Below are 22537 nucleotides of genomic sequence, written 5' to 3'. Positions count from 1 at the left end.
GGTTTAGCAGTACCAGATCTTAAACTATATCATAAGGCAGTAATTACCAAAACGATCTGGTAGTAGACAAGAAACAGTAAGGTAGATCAGTGGAACAGAGTAGACATGCAATTTACAGCAGCAAATGACCATAGTAACCTTGTGTTTGAAAAGTGTAAAGACTTAAGTTTTGGGGATAAGAATTCATTATTTGGTAAAAATTGCTGGGAAAGTTGGTAAGCAGTCTGGCAGAAATTGGGCACAGACTAACACTGTACACCATTTACATAGATAAGGCCAAAATGGACACATGACCTAGATACGTAGAGAGAAATTGCAAGAAAATTTGAAGAAGATGGAACATAATACCTATTAGACCTATGGACAGGCAGACAATTTATGAATAAACAAGAGACAGAGAACAGGGTCAGGTGTAAAATGGATAATTTTCATTAAATTAAGAAGGCTTTGTACAAATAAAACAAATGTAGCTAAGATCAGAAGAAAAGCAGAAAATTAGGGAAAATGTCTTAGTTTCTCAGATAAGGGTATCATATCTCAAATTCATAAAATCTATAAGAATATGCATCATTTCCTCAAACGATAGCCAAAGGATTTGAGCAGGCAGTTTTCCAATGAAGAAATCAAAACAATTTGTAGTCATATGAAAAAATGCTCTAAATCATTATTTATTAGAGAAATGCAAAAATAAAACAACCTTGAGATATCATTTTTACACCTATCAAGTTGGCTAAAATGATTGAAGGGGAAAATAACAAGTATTGAAGGAAATGTGGAAAAATTGGGACACATTCACCATTGGTGGAACTGTGAACTGATCCAACCATTTTGGAGAGCAATCTGGAATTATGCCCAAAGAGTTATTAAACTGCCTATGCCCTTTGACCCACTATCAGGTCTGTTTCCAAAGATGATTGGGGAAAAAGGGAAAGAACCTATATGTCCTAAATTTATAGGAGCTCTCTTCTGGTGGAAAAGAATGGGAAATTGCGGGGACGCCCATCAAATGGAGAATGGCTGAACAAGTTGTGGTATATGAGCATGATGGAATTCTAGGATGATCTTAAAAAAACATGGATAGGCTTGCAGGAAATAATGAAGAGTTAAATGGGCAGAACCAAGATATATACAATGTATATAGCGTATATAGTAGGAGCAATATTGTTTTAACAACTTTGAGCAACTATGTCATTTGGACTATTATAAATAACCAAATGAACTCAAAGGGCCTATGAAGGAAGATGCTTTCTGTATCCAGAAAAAGAACTAATAACTAGAAGCATGACAGAATGAGAGTTTACACACACACACACTGGGTCTAATGGTAGCCACGTGGGGGAAGGAGGGTAGACAAAAGGGAAAAAAAGAAAACAACTTTATCATATATTTAAAAGAAACAGCAAGTTGTACCTAATAGATTCGCAGTTTCCTGCGCAATCACCTTTTTCTTCCTATTCTACTATGTTATGGAAATACTTGTTTTATTTCCTAACTTCAGAATAAAATAGATAAAATTTCAAGAAAGGTATTTCTCTGATGCTTTACTCTCGGGTGCTTCGTTCAGCGTTATTTCCCAGGCTTCTTCCTCCCCTCACTAGTTAATCAATAATTATCACTAACAGTCCATGGTTAATCAAGGTCATGAACCCTGCTCCCCCGGGCAGATTTCATTGAGGGGCGGGGCTTGCTGATTACAGTATCCATCTGACCGGGTGAAGACTTTGCCCCCAGGAAGACTTTCTTCTCCCAAGTACGAAACTCTCTAAGTTGTGTGAATATTGCTTCCCCCCGACCCCCCAAATTGAGGTTCCGTCTTTGCACCCAGGGCACCAAGGAGTGGCTCCTGTTCGGTGCCGAATAGACGTTTGCTGAACTCCTGCCTACAAGGATGTACACTGGTCTCGGACTGGTCTTGTTGCCCCTTCCAGTGAGACAAGAACACAGAGGTTTCTTTCTCGCGTGGGGGCGAGGTACAGAGTGGGAGCTTGAAGGGACTTTTAGGGGTCATCTAGTTCAAACCCCAAATTCTGCGGAGGCCAAGGGAGGTTGTTACCAGGCTGAGGCCACTCAGGTAGTGACCAGTTTGAACCTCTGTTGCTGCCAAGCAGGGTTTCCACCCCTAGCTAGGATTCTCACTGCGAGAACAGGTCGCAGCGTCCCCGGTTGCCAGGAGCGACGGCGCGACACCGCCTTCCGGCCCCAGCCAATGAGAAACGAGACTGCTGGCCCAATGAGCGCTCGGGCCTGCTTCCGGCGTTCAGCGTGCTACCTAGGCGACGGGCCGGACGACTCCAATCGCGGAGGGGGGGAGAGCAGCGAGACCTAGAGTTCATAAGCTAAAAAAAAACAGAGCCGCGGAATCTCTCCGTGTCTCCCCCCGCTTCCCTAGGGCAGTGGATCGGCCTGAAGAGCGCCGGGGGTCGCCGTAAGGCGAGGCCGCCACGAATTTCCAGAACGCGGGGCTTCTGCGTGCCGGGCGCCGCGCTCAAGGCCCGGCGGTTCTCCTGACGAAGCCAGCGGGGCAGACGGCGGGCTCGGGTTCGTTTCTCCGCCTCTACGGAGCGTCGGGGCTGGGGGGCCGTGAAGGCGGGAGGCGGAAGCCGGCCGTTTCCGCCGCTGCCTCCCGCGCGCCTCGGCCAACCGCCCGCGGCGCCGCGTGCGCCAGGCGTGTCGTGCGCACCCCGGCGCCCCCGCCCTTCCTCCCCCGCGCGGGGCGCGTCCTTCCGGCTCCGGCGCGGCCGCCGCCCTTCTTCCCTCGGGTGGGTCCTTTCCTCCCCGGCCCCGCGCCCCTCCTCCAGCTGCTGTCCTGCCTAATCTCCAGCCTCCCAGCCTTTACCTCCCTAAGGGTCCTGGGAAGGTCTCTGGTGTATTTTCTTTCAGAGCTCTTTTCCAAGAACGTCTCCTCCTTCTCGGGATGTCATTCGTGTCCTGGCAGACAGATGCCCCCCAGCAGTCGTTTATATTAAATAAGCTCTCCTTTCCTGGTTCATTGATCCCTCACTAGGACTCATTGATTAGTCAGTGGCAGAGCAGGTACTGAATTCCAGTTCCGATGGCCGTCCCCCCGCTATTGATTGGGGTTTTATAATTGGGCAAAATACAGGCTGTATCAGTGTATCTGGTAGCTGCTTTATAACAGTTTGGATTTCCTCTTCAGGAACTTTCCAGTCATAGTTTTACTTCTGTATTTTGAAAGAGTTGTTTTTTAAATTCACATTGTCTAGAAATGCTTTGGGAGCCTTGTTGAAACAATAGAATTATTTAAAAAACAGTAGCAAGGTATTTTGCCCTTTCTTCAGTCCTGCCTATCTCCACCTGGGCTTCTTGGTTTTATTGTCACACTGACGTTTATTTTCTCGTTGGAATTTTGAGGCTTGAACTAGATTCTTGCATATTTGCTTCATTATTATTATTTTCATTAATGCTGCAGAATTGGCCAGTTTCTTCTTAATACTTTGCCTAGATGATGCTTTTCATGCTATTTTTCTTTGAAAATCACCCTTGGTAATTTGTTGCAGGCTACGTCAGCCTGCCATGAGTTGGGGATATCCACCATGTCTTTGACTTGTGAGATATTTGCAGGTGTATAGAATCCCTTGGAGTTATGTTGATGTTAAAAAAGGATGCGTTGTGTTAAGGGGCAGCTGCACAGAGAAATTGCATAGTTTCTCAGGAAATAAAAGTTTCAGCTAATTCAGTCGTTCGTTAAGCACCTTCCAGATATCAGGCATCTGATACAAAGGAAGCAATCCCTGTCCCTAAGGATTTACATTCTACAGAGGGAGATAGGTACACATAAATATGTTCAAAATGAATACAAGCTGACTTCTTGGTAGAGGCACTAGTAGCTGGAAGGACTTTCTCACTTTTCAATCTCTCTTTACTCGCTGAAGGAGTCCTTACTCCCAGCTATCTAGCAAACTATCTTCCCTCTTGTGGCTAAACTCCTTGAGAAGGTCATCTATAATAGGTGCCTTCACTTTCTTTCTATGAACTCTTCTTTTTAAAAACCTTTTATTCTTATGTTTTATTTTTTACATGTAAAAACAGTTTTTAACATTTTAAAAAATTTTAATTCTCTCCCTCCCTCCATCCTCTCCCCACTCCCTAAGTAGGCAAGCAGTTTGATATAGATTATATATGTTGTCATGCAAAATGTTTACACATTATCCATGTTGCAAAAGAAGACACAGACCAAAAAACCAAACAATTCAAAAAAAAACAAACCCAGAAAACCCAAGAAAAATAAAGTTACACAGTATGATTCATCTGCAGTTCTTTCTCTGGAGGTGCATAGCATTTTTCATCATCAGTCCTTCGGAACTGTCTTGGATCATTGTATTGCTGAGAATGGCTAAGTCATGCACAGGTGATCGTTGTACAATATTGCTGTTACCGTGTGTAACGTTCTCCTGGTTCTGCACACTTCACTCTGTATCAGTTCGTATAAGCCTAGGTTTTTCTGAGAGCATCCTGTTCACCATTTCTTATAACACAATAGTATTCCATCACAATAATATACCACAGCTTGTTCAGCCATTCCCCAATTGATGGGCATCCCTTCAATTTCCGATTCTTCACCACCACAAAAAAGAGCTGCTAGAAATATTTTTGTACAAATAGGCCCTTTCCCTTTTCTTTGATCTCTTTGGGATCCAAACCTAGTACTGTTATTGCTGGGTCCCAGGGTATGCACGGTTTTAGAGCCCTTTGGACATAGTTCCAAATTGCTCTCCAGAACGGTTGGATCAGTTATAAATTTTCTTCCTAACTCTTCTCAGTCTGGCTGCTGAGTTCATCATTCAGCTGAAACTTCTCTCTGTAAAGTTCCCGGTGATCTGTTAATTGCTGAATCTGGTGGCCTTTGCCCAGTCCTCATACTTCTTGACCTCTCTGTGCCCTTTGACACTCAATCACCCTCTTTTCCTGGATACTCTCTTCTCTCTAGATTTTTGTGACGTTGTTCTCTTTGGTTCTTCTCTTTGTCTGACTACTCCTTCTCAGTCTCTTTTGTCAGATTGTCATCTAGGTAATACTTGCTAAACATAGGTGTCCTTCAAGTCTTTGCCCTGGGTCCTCTTCTTTCTCCCTCTGTAGTACTCTTTCTTGGTGAGATTATCAGCTCCCATGAATTGTTATCTTTATGTCGATGCTTCTTCGATTTCTTTATCCAGCCCTAACCTCTCTTCTGATTTCTAGTCTCACTTTTCCATTGCCTCTTGGGTGTCTTGAACTGGATGTCCCCTAGACATGTTAAACTCAACATGTTCAAAAATGGACTTATTTTTTCCCTGTATCTTTCCCTGTTCCTAACCTCCTTATAACTGTTGAAGGCACCACCATGCTCCTAGCTACCCTGGCTTCAAATCTAGGTATCATCCTTAGCTGCTTCCCCTCTGTCACCCTCTCTCCCTATCCAATTTGTTGCCAGATTCTATCACATCTACTCTTGTAACAGCTCTCTGGAATTCTCTCCTGACACTGCCACCTCCTGATGCAGGCCCTCATCGCTTCATACCTGGATTATTGCAATAGCTGCTGGGGGTGGTGGTGGTAATGGTGATCTGCCTATCACAAGACTCCCCTCCCTCCAGTCCATCCTCCACTCAGCCACCTGAGTGAAAAGCACAGATCTGAGCAACCAAGTCAGCTCCACCCCTTAAGTCAATTAGCATCTCCCAGTCACCTCTGGGGTGAAATCTTAAACCCTCTGTTGGACTCTTAAAGCTTTTCCTAACCCACCCCCTTCCACCTTTTTAGGCTTCTTGTACCTTACCCTCTTCCTCCCACCATGCAGTCCTGTGACAATGCCTTCCTTGCTCTTTCTCAAATAAGACATTCCTCCCAACTCATTCATTTTCATCGTTTGTCCCTTGTGCCCCAGAAAATTACATTTGGGGACAGAATGGAATAGAATGTCATTTATGAAGTGCTTCCTGTATGCCAGATACTTTGCTAAACACTTGTTAAGCATGCAGATAGAAAAGGGGGAAGCTCCTGCTTTCAGTGACCTCAGAGTTGAAATTAATCAAGGGAAAAACATATAGAAGAGTTCAGTGGCAGGACTGGTGGAAAGGCCTCTAATGATCCTTAAGGTGTGGCAGCAGTTTTTGGAACCTGGGAAGGTCAGGTTTGAGTGTCTGAGGGGCAGGGATTGGATTGGGGTAGTTTAGGAAGTGACGCTGATTGAAATCCCTCTCTGGATGAGCAGGCAGGGATGGATTATGATCTGCCTCGCAAACATCGTTACCTAACCTTTCTCCCAGGCCATCGCTTGTCCACACTTCCTGATGACTGCCAGTTAAGCATTCTACTAACACATATCATGGTCTGTGCTAGACTCTGGGAGTGCAAATCAATTAGTTTTGCAGTCTCTTCTTGCAAAAGCTTATACTCCAAAGAAGACAAAAGTACATAAACTTTAGGAGCTTGAAACTGAACTAAAACTTGTGGTACGCTTATATAAGGCTACACAGAAAAAATACTCAGAGGATACATGGAAATCAGTACAAAATTACTAAATACAAACTGGTTTGGGAGGGAGGGAACTGACTGCGTGGAGATTGGGAACGACTTTGTTGGGTTGGGTTCTGAAAGTAGAGAGGGATACCGCTGTTCTAGTTATCCCAGTTCTTCCAAACTCAGGGTTCTCTTTGATTCCTCACTCACAAATATTTGTAATGTTCATATATATATATATATATATATATATATTCTGGAACTATACAGATGTTGGTGGCATAGGCTCAGAACATTTTTAGGTATTTTTGGGGTACAATTTTTTAGGTTGATAAGTATGTGATCCAAAAAATCTGGAGACCACTGGTCTAAAGGACATTGGTTACATGGGATGACTGAAACTAAGATTGTTACTTAGACAATTTATTTTAAGACTTGATGAATTGCATTCAGAAAGCCTAATGTTGATTTCTCAAAAGAAAGGCCTTATTGTTTAACATCTGAAGGCTTTTTTTTTTTTTTTAAAGAATGGAGGTTTCTTTTGTATATTAAATGTGATTGTGAACTTTATGAATTTGGAAAATTATATATGGTTTCTTTTTCATTTTTTAGTCAACAGAAATGAAATTGAGGAGGATATAGCTCACCTTTAAGATGGAGAACTTCATTCTTTATGAAGAGATCGGAAGAGGAAGCAAGACTGTTGTTTATAAAGGACGAAGGAAAGGAACAATAAATTTTGTAGCCATTCTTTGCACTGATAAATGCAAAAGACCTGAAATAACTAACTGGGTGAGTAAAGCATCTTAGTCTGCCTTCTTGTAAATGTACAGTTGTAAATTATGATGCAAAGATAGAATTAATAATTTCCAATTAAATTGATGTCATTGAATTTAATCAGACTGTACTTTATAGGGATAGGGATATACAGTTTGTTGAGGGGCACTTGGCTTTCGGAAAAAAATCAAGTGAGAATCAGTAAGTTAGGTAATTAATAGTAAATTGGTTTTTTTAAAAGGGAGAGATATTTATCTACTTCATTACTTTTTAAATTAGATCATAGGACATTACTCACATGGATCAATGATCTCATTGAGTTGGGAAATCCTTCCAGTAGAATGTTACATTTTATAAAATTGGCATAACCATTAATGCAAGTATACTTCATTTTCATATTGTATTCAATTTTCATATTGTAGTGATAGGAACGTTGAGGGGTAGGAGAGAAAGAGAGAGATGTTCAGGGCTAGGAAATGAAAGGGAGATGGATACATCCAGGGAGGAAGACTAGAAAGTGTGACAAGAAGACAGCCAACATCCTCTACCCATCCCATATTGCATCTCTTTTACTTCAGTCTTTTATTCAGAACCTACAGAAAGCATCTGTTGAGAGCAAGGCATGTGTTAGACACTGTGTCCTCCCGTGGATTTGCGTGGGCAGATTTCTGGTTCCTCAGAACTCAGTTTTTGGACAGATTCTGCCCATTTAAGGCAGCCCTGATTGTAACAGAATTTTAGAACTGGAAAAGAGCTCAGCCATCCTGTAGTATAACCTGGGCCTGCTCAGCAGTCTCTTCTTTGATATCCTGGACAAAGTCATTCTGTTTCTCCTTCATGACCCCTAGTGAAGGCCCTGAGGAGGCAGGAGCCCTCTGTCTCTTGGGGTGGCCTCCTTCTCTTTTGAATAGTTCCAGTGTGGGGGAAATTTTGCTTTATGTTGAACCTAAATCTCTGCAACTTGTATTCCTTTGCTCATAATCCTATTTTCCCGGGCCACACAGAACAAATCTCATTCTTTTTCCTTTACATATTTGAAGACTGTTGTGCCTCCTAAACCTTCTCCCCCTAGGATGAACAAATAAGCTCCTTTTGCTGATCTGTGAATAGTGTGGGTCCTAGTTGCCTCACCATCCTGTCCTGGTCACCCTTCTTTGGGCATGCTTGTGCTGTAGTGTCCTTATCTTAGAGTCCTAGAGTCCCCAGCACTCAACACTACTCCAGATGGAGTCTCACCAGGGTAGAGTCCTGCATTTCTACTGTTAGATCTCTTTTCCTGAGGGCACCACTCCTCAGTGTACAATTAATGTACAGTGGTTTTGAGATAGTCTAAATTAGAAGTGCCATGCTTCCCAGTGGCCTGAACCAGATTAAAATGTAATTGAGAAATGATTACAAAATAAATAAAACTGCCATTTAGCATATGTTAATTTGTGGTTTTCTAAGTCAGGATGTAGCCTATAGGATCTGTTTCCGTTGGAGTTTGGCGCTGGTGTTCTAGACGATTGTAGATGTTTTATCTTTTTGTGGCATTTGCAGAATGGTTAATAGTTGGAAAGTCATCCTTTTTTTCCCATGCCTGGTATCTAGTTATTCAGGTTCCTTCTTGTTCTCTGTCCTCTAATTCCTCAGGAATTAACTGCTGTACTTTGTGGATCTTTTGGTTTTCTTCACTTGAACTATTTTTTTAAAAAAGAACTTTTCTTCTGATAATATCTTTGATTTTAATAATAATATTAGCTAGCATTTACGTAGCATGTTAAAGTTTGCAAAACCCTTTACAAATATTATCTTATTTTATTGTCATAATAGCCCTTAGTCAATGAACAAGAATTTTTTTAAGTGCTTACTATGTACCGAGTACTGGGGGTACAAAGGAAGGCAAAAACCAAGCCCTGTTCTCAAGGTTCTCACGCTTAATGGGAGAGACAACGTGCAAACACTTGTGGACAAAAAGATAGATACAGGATTAATTGAGGCTAGTGTTAGAGGGAAGGCACTGACTTTAAGGAGACCTGGGAAAGGGTTCTTGCTGAAGGTGGGATTTTAGCAGGGACCTGGAGGAAGCCAGCGAAGCCTAGGGGCAGAGATGAGGAGGAGCATTGTAGGCTTGGAGGACAACCAGTGAAGAGTCTTGGAGTTGGAAGATGGTATATTATGTTCGAGAAAGAACAAGGAGGCCAAAGTCACTGGACTGCAGGGTATATGGAGGCCAGTAATAGGTAAGAATACTGGAAAAGTGGGAGAGGGCCAGGTTATGAGGGGCTTCAGGAGGCGAACGAAGGAGTTTATATTTGATCCTAGAAGTGATAGAGAACTAAGGAATTGATTGAGTTGGGGGGAGCAGTTGATATAATTAGACTTGTGCTTAGGAAGATGTTTGACTGCTGAGTTGAGGAAGACTGAAGACCGGAAAACCAACCAGTTACACTATTTCAATAGTGCAGGTGTTGGCTGAGAAGGACCTGCACCAGGCTGGTGGCAGTGGCGGTGGAGAGAACTGATATGACTTGTTGATAACTGCTTGGATATACAAGAGATAAGGAAACTGAGGCAGACGATAATTGACTGTCTTGGGTCATACAACTTTTAAAGTTGTCTGAGGCTAGATTTGAACTCAGGTCTTCCTAACTCTAGGTTAGACTTTTCCAAAGTCTAACTTTCCTTTAGCCAAATTTTGTCGTATTTTCTACTTTTTTTATTTCAGTAAAATTATTCTTAAAATTACCTTCTTGTGAGTTGTTGACATGTTTGTTGTAAAAATTTACGTAGATTTATCTTTTATAAAACTGAATAATTTAATGATGTATATTTTTGATTCCCCCTCTTATTTTCCTTACAGTGAATCAAATTATAATCTCTATTGTATAGTAGGATAGCATCGCCACCTGGTGGATTTTTATGGTATTGTCAAAGACTAGAGTTTCTTCTACATTTTTCACAATTCTAGGCATAAATTTCATTCAGAAAACATTCAAGTGCCTTTTCTGTGGAAGACATTATTTACAATAGCTAAATAATACTTTGTTTTGCATGGGAAAACAGCATAGTTGTTATTTGTCCTTTCCATGGGTAAAGTTAAGTGGCATCAACCATCTTTTTTTCATTTATATTTCCATTTTTTTCTTGTAAATCCTTTAACTTAGAATGAAAGGTGTATGCCAAATTATTTCTGGAAGCATTCGTTCTTTGATAGCATGGTCCCTGCTTCTCTCATTTCTCTTTTATTTGTATAGTTTTTAAAATCAGAATCACATGCAGAGTAGCAATGATTTCATTTGATCCTTACTAAAAACTTGTGATGTAACTATTAAAGGTATTATTATCTTCATTTTACTGAAGAAGAAGCTGAGGCATAAAGTGGGCAGGGGACTTGCCTGTGGCCACATGGTTATTAAGTGTTAGACAGGACTTGAATCTGGGCAAGGCTTCTAAGTCCAGTGTTCCTTCCATGACACCTTCCTGCCTTACTTACTCTAAGCAGAGGTTCTCAACCTGAATTCTCTGGATCCCTTTTGGCCATGGTTAAGTTCCAGGGGTTAGTGGTTAGTGAACATTGAAGGGAGGGAAATGAAATCTTTTTTTTTTTTTTTTTTTACTAATCACCCACTGAAATTCATCATTTCCTTGAGTTATTTAAAATCATTGTTCTGAGAAGGGGCTCAGCTACACCAGACTGCTAGAAGTGTCATGGCAGAAAAAACGGTTAAGAAGCCCTGCTGTTAAGGCAGTGGGGAACTGCTAAGGGTTTTTAGTTATTGTGATGAATTTCTTTTTCCCTCATAGAAGATTGTAGATCTGGAACTAGAGTCGAAAAACCGGGGCCAGAGGTTTGGCTCTGACACTTAATAGTTCTTTAGATTTTTCTGAGTCTCAGCTTCCTTCTCTGTCTAGGGTAGGGGGAGAGAGAGAGAGACAGACAGATACAGACAGACAGGCAGAGACAGAGATACACTGTCTGCCTGACAGAGTTATAGAGAGAAAAGTTTTTTGTAAACCTGAAAATTGCCATACAAGTGAGTTAATGTGTTTGGGGGTGGGGGGCGTGATGATTTTAACTATAGTTTTTAAAGCTATATGTTTATTTGGATTTTGCACTCAGTTGGCATGTGAGATGTTATTTAAAAGTATATCTAAAAACTAGCACATGCAACATTTAAAAATTTAATTTGAATTTAAGGTAAAAAACAGGTACTTGAAACTGTGTAATATAGTTTTCTTAAATTAGAGTAATTTTAAACCTTCAGCATTACTACATCATTAGGTAAGTTTGGAGACTTGGCTTTTTTCCTTTTTGGTTTTGTGTGATTATGACTAATAATACATGTTTATTTTTATTTAATACATATTAAAATGCCTTAATAATAAAATGCCTTCCTATGTATCAGTTGATCATTAAGGTGCTTTAGGTAGTGGGGAAATGATGTAGTACAGTGATGTCAAACTCACGTAGAAATGCATCCTGATGGGCCACATATTAACAAAGAAAACCACAAATCAACATTATCAATGGTGTATAGTATTTTTTATATTTTTTAAATGTTTCCCAATTATATTTTAATCTGGTTTGAGCTGCACTCAGGAGTTTTTTGGGCCTTCTGTGTACCATAAGTTTTACACCTCAGAAGGAACCTGGCATGAGAGGGTTTTGGTTTGAGTCCTGGCTCTGCCTCTTCTTGGCTGTGTGACCTTGGCCAAGTCACTTAGCTTCTATAGGTCTTTTCCCCACCTGTAGAAGGAGGCATTTGAATTGGAGAATCCCTAACATTCCTCCCAGGTCAAAATTTTATGATCCTGAGTCTGAAGCAGGTATTAAAATAGTAATTGAATAATATAGTTTAAGGAAAGGGGAATGTTGCTCTTAAATGACAAGGTTTTAAAAATGATTTTTCTCAAAATATAATATCTTAACATCATATTTTTTATAGGTTCGCCTTACCCATGAAATTAAACACAAGAATATAGTCACTTTCCATGAATGGTATGAAACAAGTAATCATCTCTGGCTTGTAGTAGAGCTGTGCACAGGTAAGGAGTATGGAGCAAGTGTTGCTAATGCAGACCTCTTGAGCATTTGAAAAAGTATTTGTTTTACATTTGTTTTCTTTTTAAAGTTTTACTGATGCCTTTTGCCTTTTGTGTTTCCGCAGTTTCTAATAGTTCCACTCCCTGCACCAGGAATATTCCTTTTTGACTAAGATAAACATTTAAGGGAAACTGACACCAGTAATTTGAGACTGCATGCTATATTCTATAGCTTTAGGTTCCTAATGCTTGGATGAGAGTAGTGGATCATCATGTGTTTTCTCTTACTTCTTCCAAGTATTAATTTATCCAAAGAGCGTGAAAAGTCTAGAGAAACAAATGTTGATATACTGTTATTTGGGAAAGCCCTTCAATTGATTTAAAGATTGGTACCCTCATAAAGGTCCTACTTCTAAGTTTTATCATGATGTAGACCTCAGTCTACTGAGTGACCCTCACTGCTACAGGTGAGCCTCAATTCTTGACAGTTGTGCCATGAGAGTGGAAGCCATGGTAGACTCCAGAATCCTGGAAAGGTTCGCTTTTGTTATAGTTGTCTGGCAAATTGTGTTTATTGTTTGAGAAATAGGGATGGAGAGCCTTACCACCAATATGTATGATCATCATCATGTAATGAGATGGCTGGCCATGACAATCCGTGAAACTGACAACCATGCAACGTGACCTTCGGTTCTATGTGACCTTCTGTGACAGTAATTTTAGGTTCACAGAAAAAGGGGAAAGGATACTGAGAATCGTGTATTTTTTAGGTTGCCTAGAAACAGCAACTCAGCTGTTTGTAGTTTAAACGCAATATCCTTGTCTAATGGCCAATGAGTCAGTATGGTGTAGGAGGAGCTAATTTATATCAATATGGATATCTCACCATAAATAAAAACAGAAGATTGAGGAAGTTATAAATAAATGGGGGTTGATTTATGGGTGGTTGATTTACATATCCTCCTAGGATAGACACATGAAGGAGATGGAAAAGCTAGTTTTGTTGTGTATTTAAAGACAATAAGAAACATCACTTAATAGGTCATTTGGTCATCTTGCCTTTCGTTGCTCCTAATAAATATAAATAAAAAGACCACCAAGGCGGGGGAGGGAAATGGCAGAGGCTTCGCGGCAGCCTGCACTGCTGTTCAGCTGAGATCTCCCCACGGCTGCCGGATTATATCTGCCCAAGGTGTGAGTCTGGTTTTATTGAAGAATAGTTCCAGCTCTGCTACAGCTCCCATGGATCAGAATAGACAACCATTTGAGGATTATTCAGCAGTTGGTCAATGGAATTATTGCACCCGCAACAATACCAAACCTGAGATTGGACGCTTGGGTGTTTGGCATTCAACTCCAGTGGACTCTGCTGGGGAGCTAATGGCCTGGATGTGATCATTACACAACTCCTTAATCAGTTTGCAAACACCGGTCCCCCCACCAGCAGACAAAGAGAAAATACAAGCCCTTCCCACCATACAAGTCACAGAGGAACATGTGGGTTCAGGGTCAGAATGTCCTGTATGCAAAGATAGGCTGGGTGAGAATGTCTGGCGGTTACCTTGCAATCACTTATTCCATGATGGCTGCATAGTCCCCTGGCTGAACAGCATGATACCTGCCCAGTGTGTTGGAAGAGCTTAAGTGGACAGAACACTGCCACAAACCCTCCTGGGACTGACAGGAATGAATTCCTCTTCCTTCTCCTGCAGTTCACCAAGTAATGAAAACTCAACAAACAACTTGTGAATCTTACCACCAGCCAGTCCAACCAGTCACCCCAGACCTTCTTCCCTCTTTCCCCTTTGCACTCAAACCTACCCTGTCCATTGCCTGTCTGCTTCCTGGTTGGAGGGAGCAAATAATCTTCTCCCACCCTATATTGAACCCGGGAGACAGAGTGGGGGGAAGGGGGTCGGAGTGGGAGAGACTCTAAGGCCCCCCCTTTTTCTTTTAACAAACTTTGGAAGCACCAAAGGTCTTTAGACTTCCTGCCCCCTCCCCCCCACCCCCCCTGCCAGTCCCCAATTCATCTGATGGAACTAGGGAAGCTCTGTCTCTCCTGCCCATTGATGGCCACCCCGTGCTGGCTCCCAAAGCCCCCAGATCACATTAACTGTGTTTCATCAGTCTGGATCCTAGCAGGTCCCAGGTTGTTTGAAATGAAGGATGGAGGTGGCTAGGCCGTCTCTATGGTTGTGGATGTGAGATACTTTTCATTTTCCTCTTCTCCCCAACAGAGCCCCCCTAACCTTTGTAACCCCCTCAGAGGGAGCATAGACAATGCTCTCACGTGGGAAGTCTGGTGGAGTGTGGCTGTTTCATTACCATCCAACATGTGAACTGTCCACTCCCCCTTAAGCTGTCCTGTCCCCCATCATCCTGTCAGTCTTTTTAACCTTACCCTCTAATGCTCAACAACACAAAGGGTTTTTATAATTTTAAATTATTACTGCTATTTAATAAATGGACATTTTAGCTCAACAAGAGGTGATGCATGATTTGTGGAAAACAGGATAAGACTCTCCTAGGGCAAGTGCAGCCTGGTTGTCGGCTGCTAGCCCAAGAGGCTGTCACTCCCCAGCCTCCACCATGCCTGGCTCTTAGGAACAAAGCCAAGAACCCATATGGGTCTGGCATTTAACCTCCTCACAACCTCCTCTCTCTGACATCTCTCCTGCTCACCAGTCATCTCTTCCCCTTTTCCCCTACTCTCCTGCCTTGCTGCTTGGATGAGCTCACAATTATGTGGAGCTCTGGGACTGGGACCACAGCAAGGACCAGCAAAAAGAAACTGCCCTAGTGGTCAGTTGCTCTTACAGAAAGAAAGAAATGTGTATCTTGAAAGCTATTTAAAAATACAGCTACTTCAAAATGAAAACACAAAAAAGACCACCCTGAAGATATCAATAGCTGATGGGTCAATATCCATTAAAGAGGATGATGATATAGAGACGTTCTATAAAAGAACTTTATAAGATCTTTCCCTTCCACAATTAACTCAGAAAATGACAAGTCATACAAAGGTGTAGGCATAGAGGAAGACAGTGAAAAAATATGCTAGAAAATATGGGCAAGTGTTAGGAAACAAAGAAGGCCTAAGGCCACAGGCCTGTACGTCATGAATACTTTCTTCAAGAAGAGGGGCAGAACGTGTTAGACATCAGAAACACTGAAATAACATCACAAAAATGAAATTATTTATATTCCAGTAGACAATTGTTGATGTGAGAATCATTTCTGAATCAGCTTTCTATGTACAAGGGAACACTTGACTTGTTGGAGCAAAGATCAAAACAACATTAAATTAGAAGGATAAAGATGAAAGACAAGAAATGCAGTTAGTTTCTTAAAATTGAACTAGATATGGTTTGAAGTTAATTCAGCTCTAACCTGACCTATTTAAACAAATGATTAACACTGAAAAATAGGCAGTGGATAGAAGAATGGATATCAGCCTAGTGATTATCATTTCCTAAGAAAATTTAACTCATGAAGGTCACTTATCACAATGAAACCAAAAGAGCCTGGAAACTAACATAACTTAAAATTACTTGATTTTCTTTCTAAGCATAGAGAGTGTGTGAGTCAGGGAAAACACCAGTTTAATAGATAAACTCTTGTAAAATTTTATAGAAGAAAGTGGTGCAACATTATGTATATTACTGACTCCTAATAAATACCAAGAAAGCAAGTTTAAATAAAGATGGAATTGAGACTCAATTAAGCCATATTACCCTAAGACCATTTAAGAATTAATGTGGAAGGAGAATAGCATTCAGAAGAATAATGAAAAGAATCTGTCAACCTTTATTTAACAAACAACTTTCATCATAGTTTATAGTGGAAAGTTGGGTATAGAGGAGGACAGCATTTGATTTGTCAGAACAAAATGCATTTCCAAGGACTTTCCTCTACCAAGTCTGTGATCCACCTACCCACCCAAACCCATAGCCACACACATGCACACATAAATGCATATACATGTTAAGATTTATACAAATTTCCTTGATAAACTCAACCATAGAGAACTTTGATCCACTGATGATTAATATTGAGTGATGCCCAAGGAGACATTTTTTCCAAACAAGGAGATATTTGACACTTTCATGGAGGATGTTCACTACACTTGGACTTGATCAGGACTGTACTTAACATACTACACCAGGAAGTGGAAGTGACACTAGAGAAAACAAAGATGTTAAGAGCAACTGGGCAAGACAAAGAAAAAGCTCCTAGATGGTCCATGCTTGTGGCAACTTCATTTTTAGAGGATTAAAGGGATTGATCATCTAAAGATCTTAAAAGAAAGGAAGAATTCTATAGTCTGGGGGAAAAATCATGGCTGGTATTACTCAAATACTTAAATGGATCTTGACTTTATTGACAAGGGTATTTCTTCCAACGATGTAGATTCCATGCATCCATCCCTAGCTGTCCTGTGTGACTCTTGTTTACTTGTTTACCACCCATTAGTTCTCCACATTCTGAGGCATGTATATGGAGTATTCTGGGTGTTTCCAATTTGTACCCAGCCACCCAATTTGTACCAGCTTTCCTGGACTTTGGCTCACTGCTTGGAAACAGTTGCTGTTGAAGAGGGGTTCTTAACTGTTTTTGTGCCCTGTGGCCGAATGGCAAAGCCTATGTGTCCCTTGTCAGAATAATGTTTTTAAACCTATAAAACAAAATACACAGCATTACAAAGGGTATCAATTACACTGGAATAAAGATGTATTTTTTTCTTATCTAAGTTTATTTATCCTCCTTTACCTCCAGGGGTTCATGGTCCCTAGGTTAAGAATACATCCTCTAGAGCATAATACTGTAGATAAAAGAATTCTTCGTATTCAGTACTAGTGGGTGACTGAACCCTTCCTTAACAATTCCATATAGTGGAGCCTCATGATATTTACAGAGATTATATATTTATGGATTACTCTTGTGATTCCTGTAGGGAAAGATAACTTTTTATTCTTCCATAAACACTTTGAAATAATGTAAATGCATTTGTTATCACATAGAATTAATATAGCATATTAATATTAATATAGTACATTTCCATTATTTAGTATTTTGTAACCTGTTTTTTTTATGTGAACTGCCTTGAGAACCCACAAGTGAAAGTCATGATTCTTCCATTCTACTTGATTATTTGCTAGGAATGATCCTTATAAATGTATTGTAGGTGGTTCCTTAGAACTGGTTATTGCTCAAGACGAACACCTTCCTGAGGATGTAGTGAGAGAATTTGGAATTGACTTGGTAACTGGGCTACATCATATGCATAAACTTGGAATTCTCTTCTGTGATCTTTGTCCTGGGAAGGTAATCAAAACATTGTCTGCTTTATTACTTTTGAGTTAATATGTACTGTCTAATCATCTTTCAAGGATATTTTGTTAATTTAGGCTAAAATTTGGTATCTTAAGTTCTTTCTATAGGGGATATAGAATATAATAGGATGTAGAAAAATTCTACAATATTTTAAAATTTCCTTTGGATTAAAGGAATCTAAAATTAAATACAGTGCTGTATATTATTAGCTCCCCATTCAGATTGCTATTAAAACCTGAAGGAAATCCTTCTACCTTTCAGAAATCCTTTTGTAGTTACTCGTAACTTTTTTTAATTTAAATTTTATTTTTATTTTCAGTTTCAAATTCCCTCCCCTCCCCTGCCAGCTCTTGAGAAGGCAAGAACTACAGTGCCCATTATACATATGATACAAAACATATTTCTGCATTAATCATGTTCTGGGGAAAAACGCAAACAAATAAGAAAAATAAAGAGGAAAAAAATATGCTTCAATTTACACTGAGTCCATAAGTTCTCTTTCTGGAGGTGGATAGCATTTTTTTGTTTGTGTGTGTGAGATCTTTGGGATTGTGGTGGATGATTATAGTCAGCAGAGTTACCAAGTCCTTCACAGTTGCTTATCTTTATAATATTGCTGTCATTGTATACATTGTTCTCCTGGTTCTACTCTTTTCACTTTGCATCAGTTCATGTAAGTCTTATCAGGTTTATTTTGAAACCACCCACTTTATTATTTCTTACAGCACACTAGTGTCCCCTCACAGTCATGCACCACAGCTTGTTCAGACATTCCCCAGGTGATGGGCATCCCCTCAATTTCCACTTCTTTGCCACTACAAGAAGAGCTTCTATGAATATTTTCATATGTGTGAGTTCTTTTCCTTTTTCTTTCTTTCTTGAAGATAAAGACCTAGGAGTGGTATTACTGGGTCAGAGGGTATACAGTTTTATAGCCCCTTGGGCATAGCTCCAAATTGTTCTCCACAATGGCTAGACTAGTTCAGGATTCCACCAGTTTATTAGTGTACCTATTTCCCCACATCCCCTCTAGCACTTGTCATTTTCTTTTTCTGCCATTTTAGTCAGTCTGGTAGGTGTGAGGTGGTACTTCAGAGCTGTTTTAATTGGCATTTCTGTAATCATTGATTTAGAGCACTGTTTAATATTACTTTTGATAGCTTTGATTTCTTCCTCTGAAAGCTGCCTGTTCCAATCCCTTGATCATTTATCAGTTGGGGAATGGCCCTTATTCTTATAAACAGTTCAGTTCCCTATATGAGAAATGAGACCTTATTAGAGAAACTTACTGCAAAGATTTTTTTTTTCAATTTTTTACTTCTAATTTTGACCACATTGGTTTTGTTTGGGAAAAACTTTTTTAATTTGATGTAATCAAAATTATCCACTTTACCTCCTGTGAGCTTATCTCTTATTTGGTCATAGACTTTTTCCCTTGCCATAGATTTAACAGGTCATTTCTTCCCCACTTCTTTAATTTACTTATGCTATCATGCTTTATATTTAAATCATGTACCTATTTTAAGCTTATCTTGGAGTATGGTGTGAGACATTGATCTATGCCTAGTTTCTGCCTGACTGTTTTCCAGTTTTCCCAGCAATTTTTGTCAAATAGTGAATTCTTACCCTAATTTCTGTCTTTGGGTTTATCATTTGTCCTTTTAAATTAGGGCATGAATGATTGGCTGAATTATTCAATAAAAAAGAAGAATTTTGGTTACTAAAATACTGGTGTCTGTTTTATGGCATTTTTTCAGTGTTGGTTTAAAATTATGTGTCTATTATTACATATAATGTATTAAGAGGAATTGGACATGTTTTTGGTCAGAGTTATTATTTCTTTACAAAGTAAGCCATTTTCATCCTTCATCAAGTTGATTGGTTGTTGTCCTTCATTTTCAAAGAGGAGTCAAAGTACAGTGTGTCTGACTGTGGCTTATCAGACAATTATGAGCTTGGAAGATAATTAGGGAGAAAGGAGAATAACTGATATGTTCCAAAATATCTCTAGCAACCCTTTTTGTGGTGGCAAAGAACTGGAAATTGAGGGGATGCCCATCAACTGGGAAATGGATGAACAAGTTGTGGCATATGATTGTGATAGACTACTATTGTGCTGTAAGAAATGGCAAGCAGGATGCTCTCAGAAAAACCTGGAAAGATGTATGAACCGATACAAAGTGAAGTGAGCAGAAAAGAGAGAATGTTGTAGATGGTAACAGCAGTCTTCTTCTGAGAACAATTCTGAATGACAGTCATTTTGAGTATTATAAATACTCGCATCAACTACAAAGGACCTATGAAGGAAGATGCTGTCCATATGCAGAAAAAGAACTGATAAACACAAGTATGTATGGTATGGTTCTATCTATGTATCTATCTATATCATGTCTATCTACCTGTCTACACATACACATACACACATATACATATATATGTGTGTGTATACATGCTTTGTGTCTAATGGTAGCCTTCTCTAGGGTGGGGTGGGGTGGGAGGTATAAAAGCTCACTGAAAAAAATAATTTCTTAAAAACTAGAATTGGGCAACTAGAACTTACACTCCCCAGGTGTGAGCTCACTCCTTCTCACCTACAGCTGTAGCCCAGGACTGAGTCTGGTCAACACAACTGGGCCTGGCTTTTCATGACAGCAGAGGGTCCTTTAACCTTCCCCTATCCACTGTTTGACTCCCCATACTGTCTGTGAGGCAAAAGTTCCTAAAGCTGAGGCTGCTCCTGACCCAGCTCCCAGAGTCTCCCTTCAGCTAGGCTAAACCTCTGCCCCTGGAGGTGGGGTCTTTCCTGAGGTCCTCCCCTGTTGTCTTAGCAGAATGACCGCTCTACCCCTACTTTGAATGATTTCTACAGCTCAGAGTTCACTTTGAGGCCGTACTTTGTCTTGTTTGTGGGAGAAATTTGGAAAACTTGGTCTTTCCTGTCTTATTCTGCCAGCTTCCTTGGTAGCTGTTTTCACATTGTTGTCTTCGTCTGAGTTTATGTCTTGGTCTTTCCTGCCACCATAGTAGTTTTATATGGTCAAATTCATTTTTTGTTGTTTGCTCATTTTTCCAGCCTATTTCAGGACTTTAAACTTCATGTTAAACTTGGGCTCTGTTCACCTTGGGGTGGACAGACACTGTCCTAAGCTTCAAGCCCTTTTGTGCTGTTTTCAGTGCTAATTCTGGGAGCCTGCAAGTTTTTGGTGCTTCCAAGATGATATTGTTATGGGAGAGGTTTGGTCACTGTTCTCCTGGTCTGTGTGGTGGTCTTTACCAAGGAAGGGTCCCTGGTCTCTTGCAGATGCATATGCTAGTGATCCTCTCTGCTTTGGTACTGTGACTAGGGTCCCTGCTCCTCACCCTGGAACTGTGACCCATAGTTCCATATGGGCAGTAGAGTTGCCAGTCAGCTCCAGCTGTACCCAGTGCCAGCAAATGATCTTCTGTGACATTTTTCTGAGCAGTTATCCAACCACTTTCCCGTATCTGGGCTGAGAAGTCCTGAAGATGCTACTGTTGCCACCACTGCGGGTATGGACTCCAGACAGATCTCCATCAGACTTCCACCTTGGTTTTGCAGACTTCTCCTGCAGTCTCTTGTTTCCTTATGCCAGAAAACATTTCACCCCAACTTTTTGCTAGCTGTACCATTCCAAAATTTGATTAGAGGCATTATTTTCAAGTTGTTTGGAAGGGAATGTTGGGAGAGCCCAGCTGGGAGGCTGTCCTTAATCTGCCGGTTTGGCTTTCTCAGCAATTTCTATCTACAAAAATTATATTTGTTGTAAAGAATTCAATGTCTAATTCCACATTGGAATTAACATATCAGCAAATGAAGATTATGAATATTATATTTTAACTTCTGTGAGCTTTTGAGCAGACCTAAAAAAACCGATTGATATAGAAGGACAAAATGATTTCCAGTGCAGTAAAAACCTTCCTACCCTGTAGTCTACTTGATTTAAAGCAGTGAAATGTGGATAACCAGTCCCTGGATAACAGTTTGTATGTATGTAGGTACCAAGGCAGAGATTTGCCTTATACAGGCAGAGATTTGCTAAGTGACTAATGATAAGAATTGAACTCAGAATAAAAAGCCATTAGGGAGTTATCTTCAGAGGAATTGATAATTGATAATTTACAATTTCAAGCCTTGGTGAATATTTTAAAGAAAGAGCTTGGATATCTTAGGATGCTTTTTATGGAAGTCAGAATGTTTTTATTGGGTGATGGAGAGCCCAGTGGATAGGTTCACTTGAATAGCTGAGTTATTAGAATTTTGGGCACTGTAAGTTATGAAATATGTGTTGAAGTTTAAAACTGCAAGCCTCTGATTGACTTAATCAGGCCACCCCATGGGAGAAGGGTAACAGATTTATGATTTTAAAATCCTGCTTATGTTTTCCTTGTCTAAAGAGATCACTTCACTGGAAACAAAAGGTACCTCTCATAAAATTGTTAGTCCCCATGAGCACCTGGATTTAACAGGTATTTTATATGGTGGCAAATGTTCAGTAACTATTTGAGTACCAACTATAGGCAAAGCACTTCCTTAGATGTTTAAAATTCTTTTTTGAGGCATTAAATATAAGTTCCTAGGTTTGCTAGCCCTTTTATTATGAAATATAGAAGGAATCCTAATTGATTAATTTGGAGTTCTTATTTCCTGATTTTGGCAGTGGTATGGTGCATAGAGTGCAAAGCCTAGGGTCAGGAAGACTCATCTTCCTGTTCAAATCTGGCCTAACACACTTAAGAGCTGTGTGATCCTGGGCAAATTGCTTAATTTTATTTGCCTTAGTTTCCCCATCTGTAAAATGAGTGGAGAAAGCAATGTCAAACCACTCCAGTATCTTTGCCAGGAACATCCCAAAAGGGGTCATGAAGAGTCAGACATGGCTGAAACAATTCCACAACAACAAAAATTCCCTGATTTGGA

General features: G+C 40.2%; 1 protein-coding gene and 1 pseudogene across 14 annotated transcripts in view; both read left to right on the top strand.

Annotated features, from left to right (window-relative positions):
* The first annotated feature begins 1985 nt into the window (after positions 1–1985).
* The window catches only part of ULK4 (unc-51 like kinase 4), a 674194-nt gene continuing 653642 nt past the window's right edge, over positions 1986–22537 (top strand). For 2 of the 14 annotated variants that reach the window (XM_072651424.1, XM_072651423.1), the window contains exons 1-4: positions 1989–2538; positions 7072–7251; positions 12165–12264; positions 17450–17589. In XM_072651424.1, the coding sequence (XP_072507525.1) occupies positions 7114–7251; positions 12165–12264; positions 17450–17589 (378 nt within the window). In that variant the 5' untranslated portion in view covers positions 1989–2538; positions 7072–7113. The other 12 variants (XM_072651430.1, XM_072651427.1, XM_072651425.1 and 9 more) reach the window with 10 other exon arrangements.
* LOC140531004 (E3 ubiquitin-protein ligase RNF126-like) lies at positions 13475–17433 on the top strand (annotated as a pseudogene).

The sequence above is a fragment of the Notamacropus eugenii genome, chromosome 3 (genome assembly GCF_028372415.1).
Source record: "Notamacropus eugenii isolate mMacEug1 chromosome 3, mMacEug1.pri_v2, whole genome shotgun sequence".
Classification (NCBI taxonomy): domain Eukaryota; kingdom Metazoa; phylum Chordata; class Mammalia; order Diprotodontia; family Macropodidae; genus Notamacropus; species Notamacropus eugenii.
Note: the sequence above shows the minus strand (reverse complement) of the source record. Positions and strands in the feature narration are given on the sequence as shown.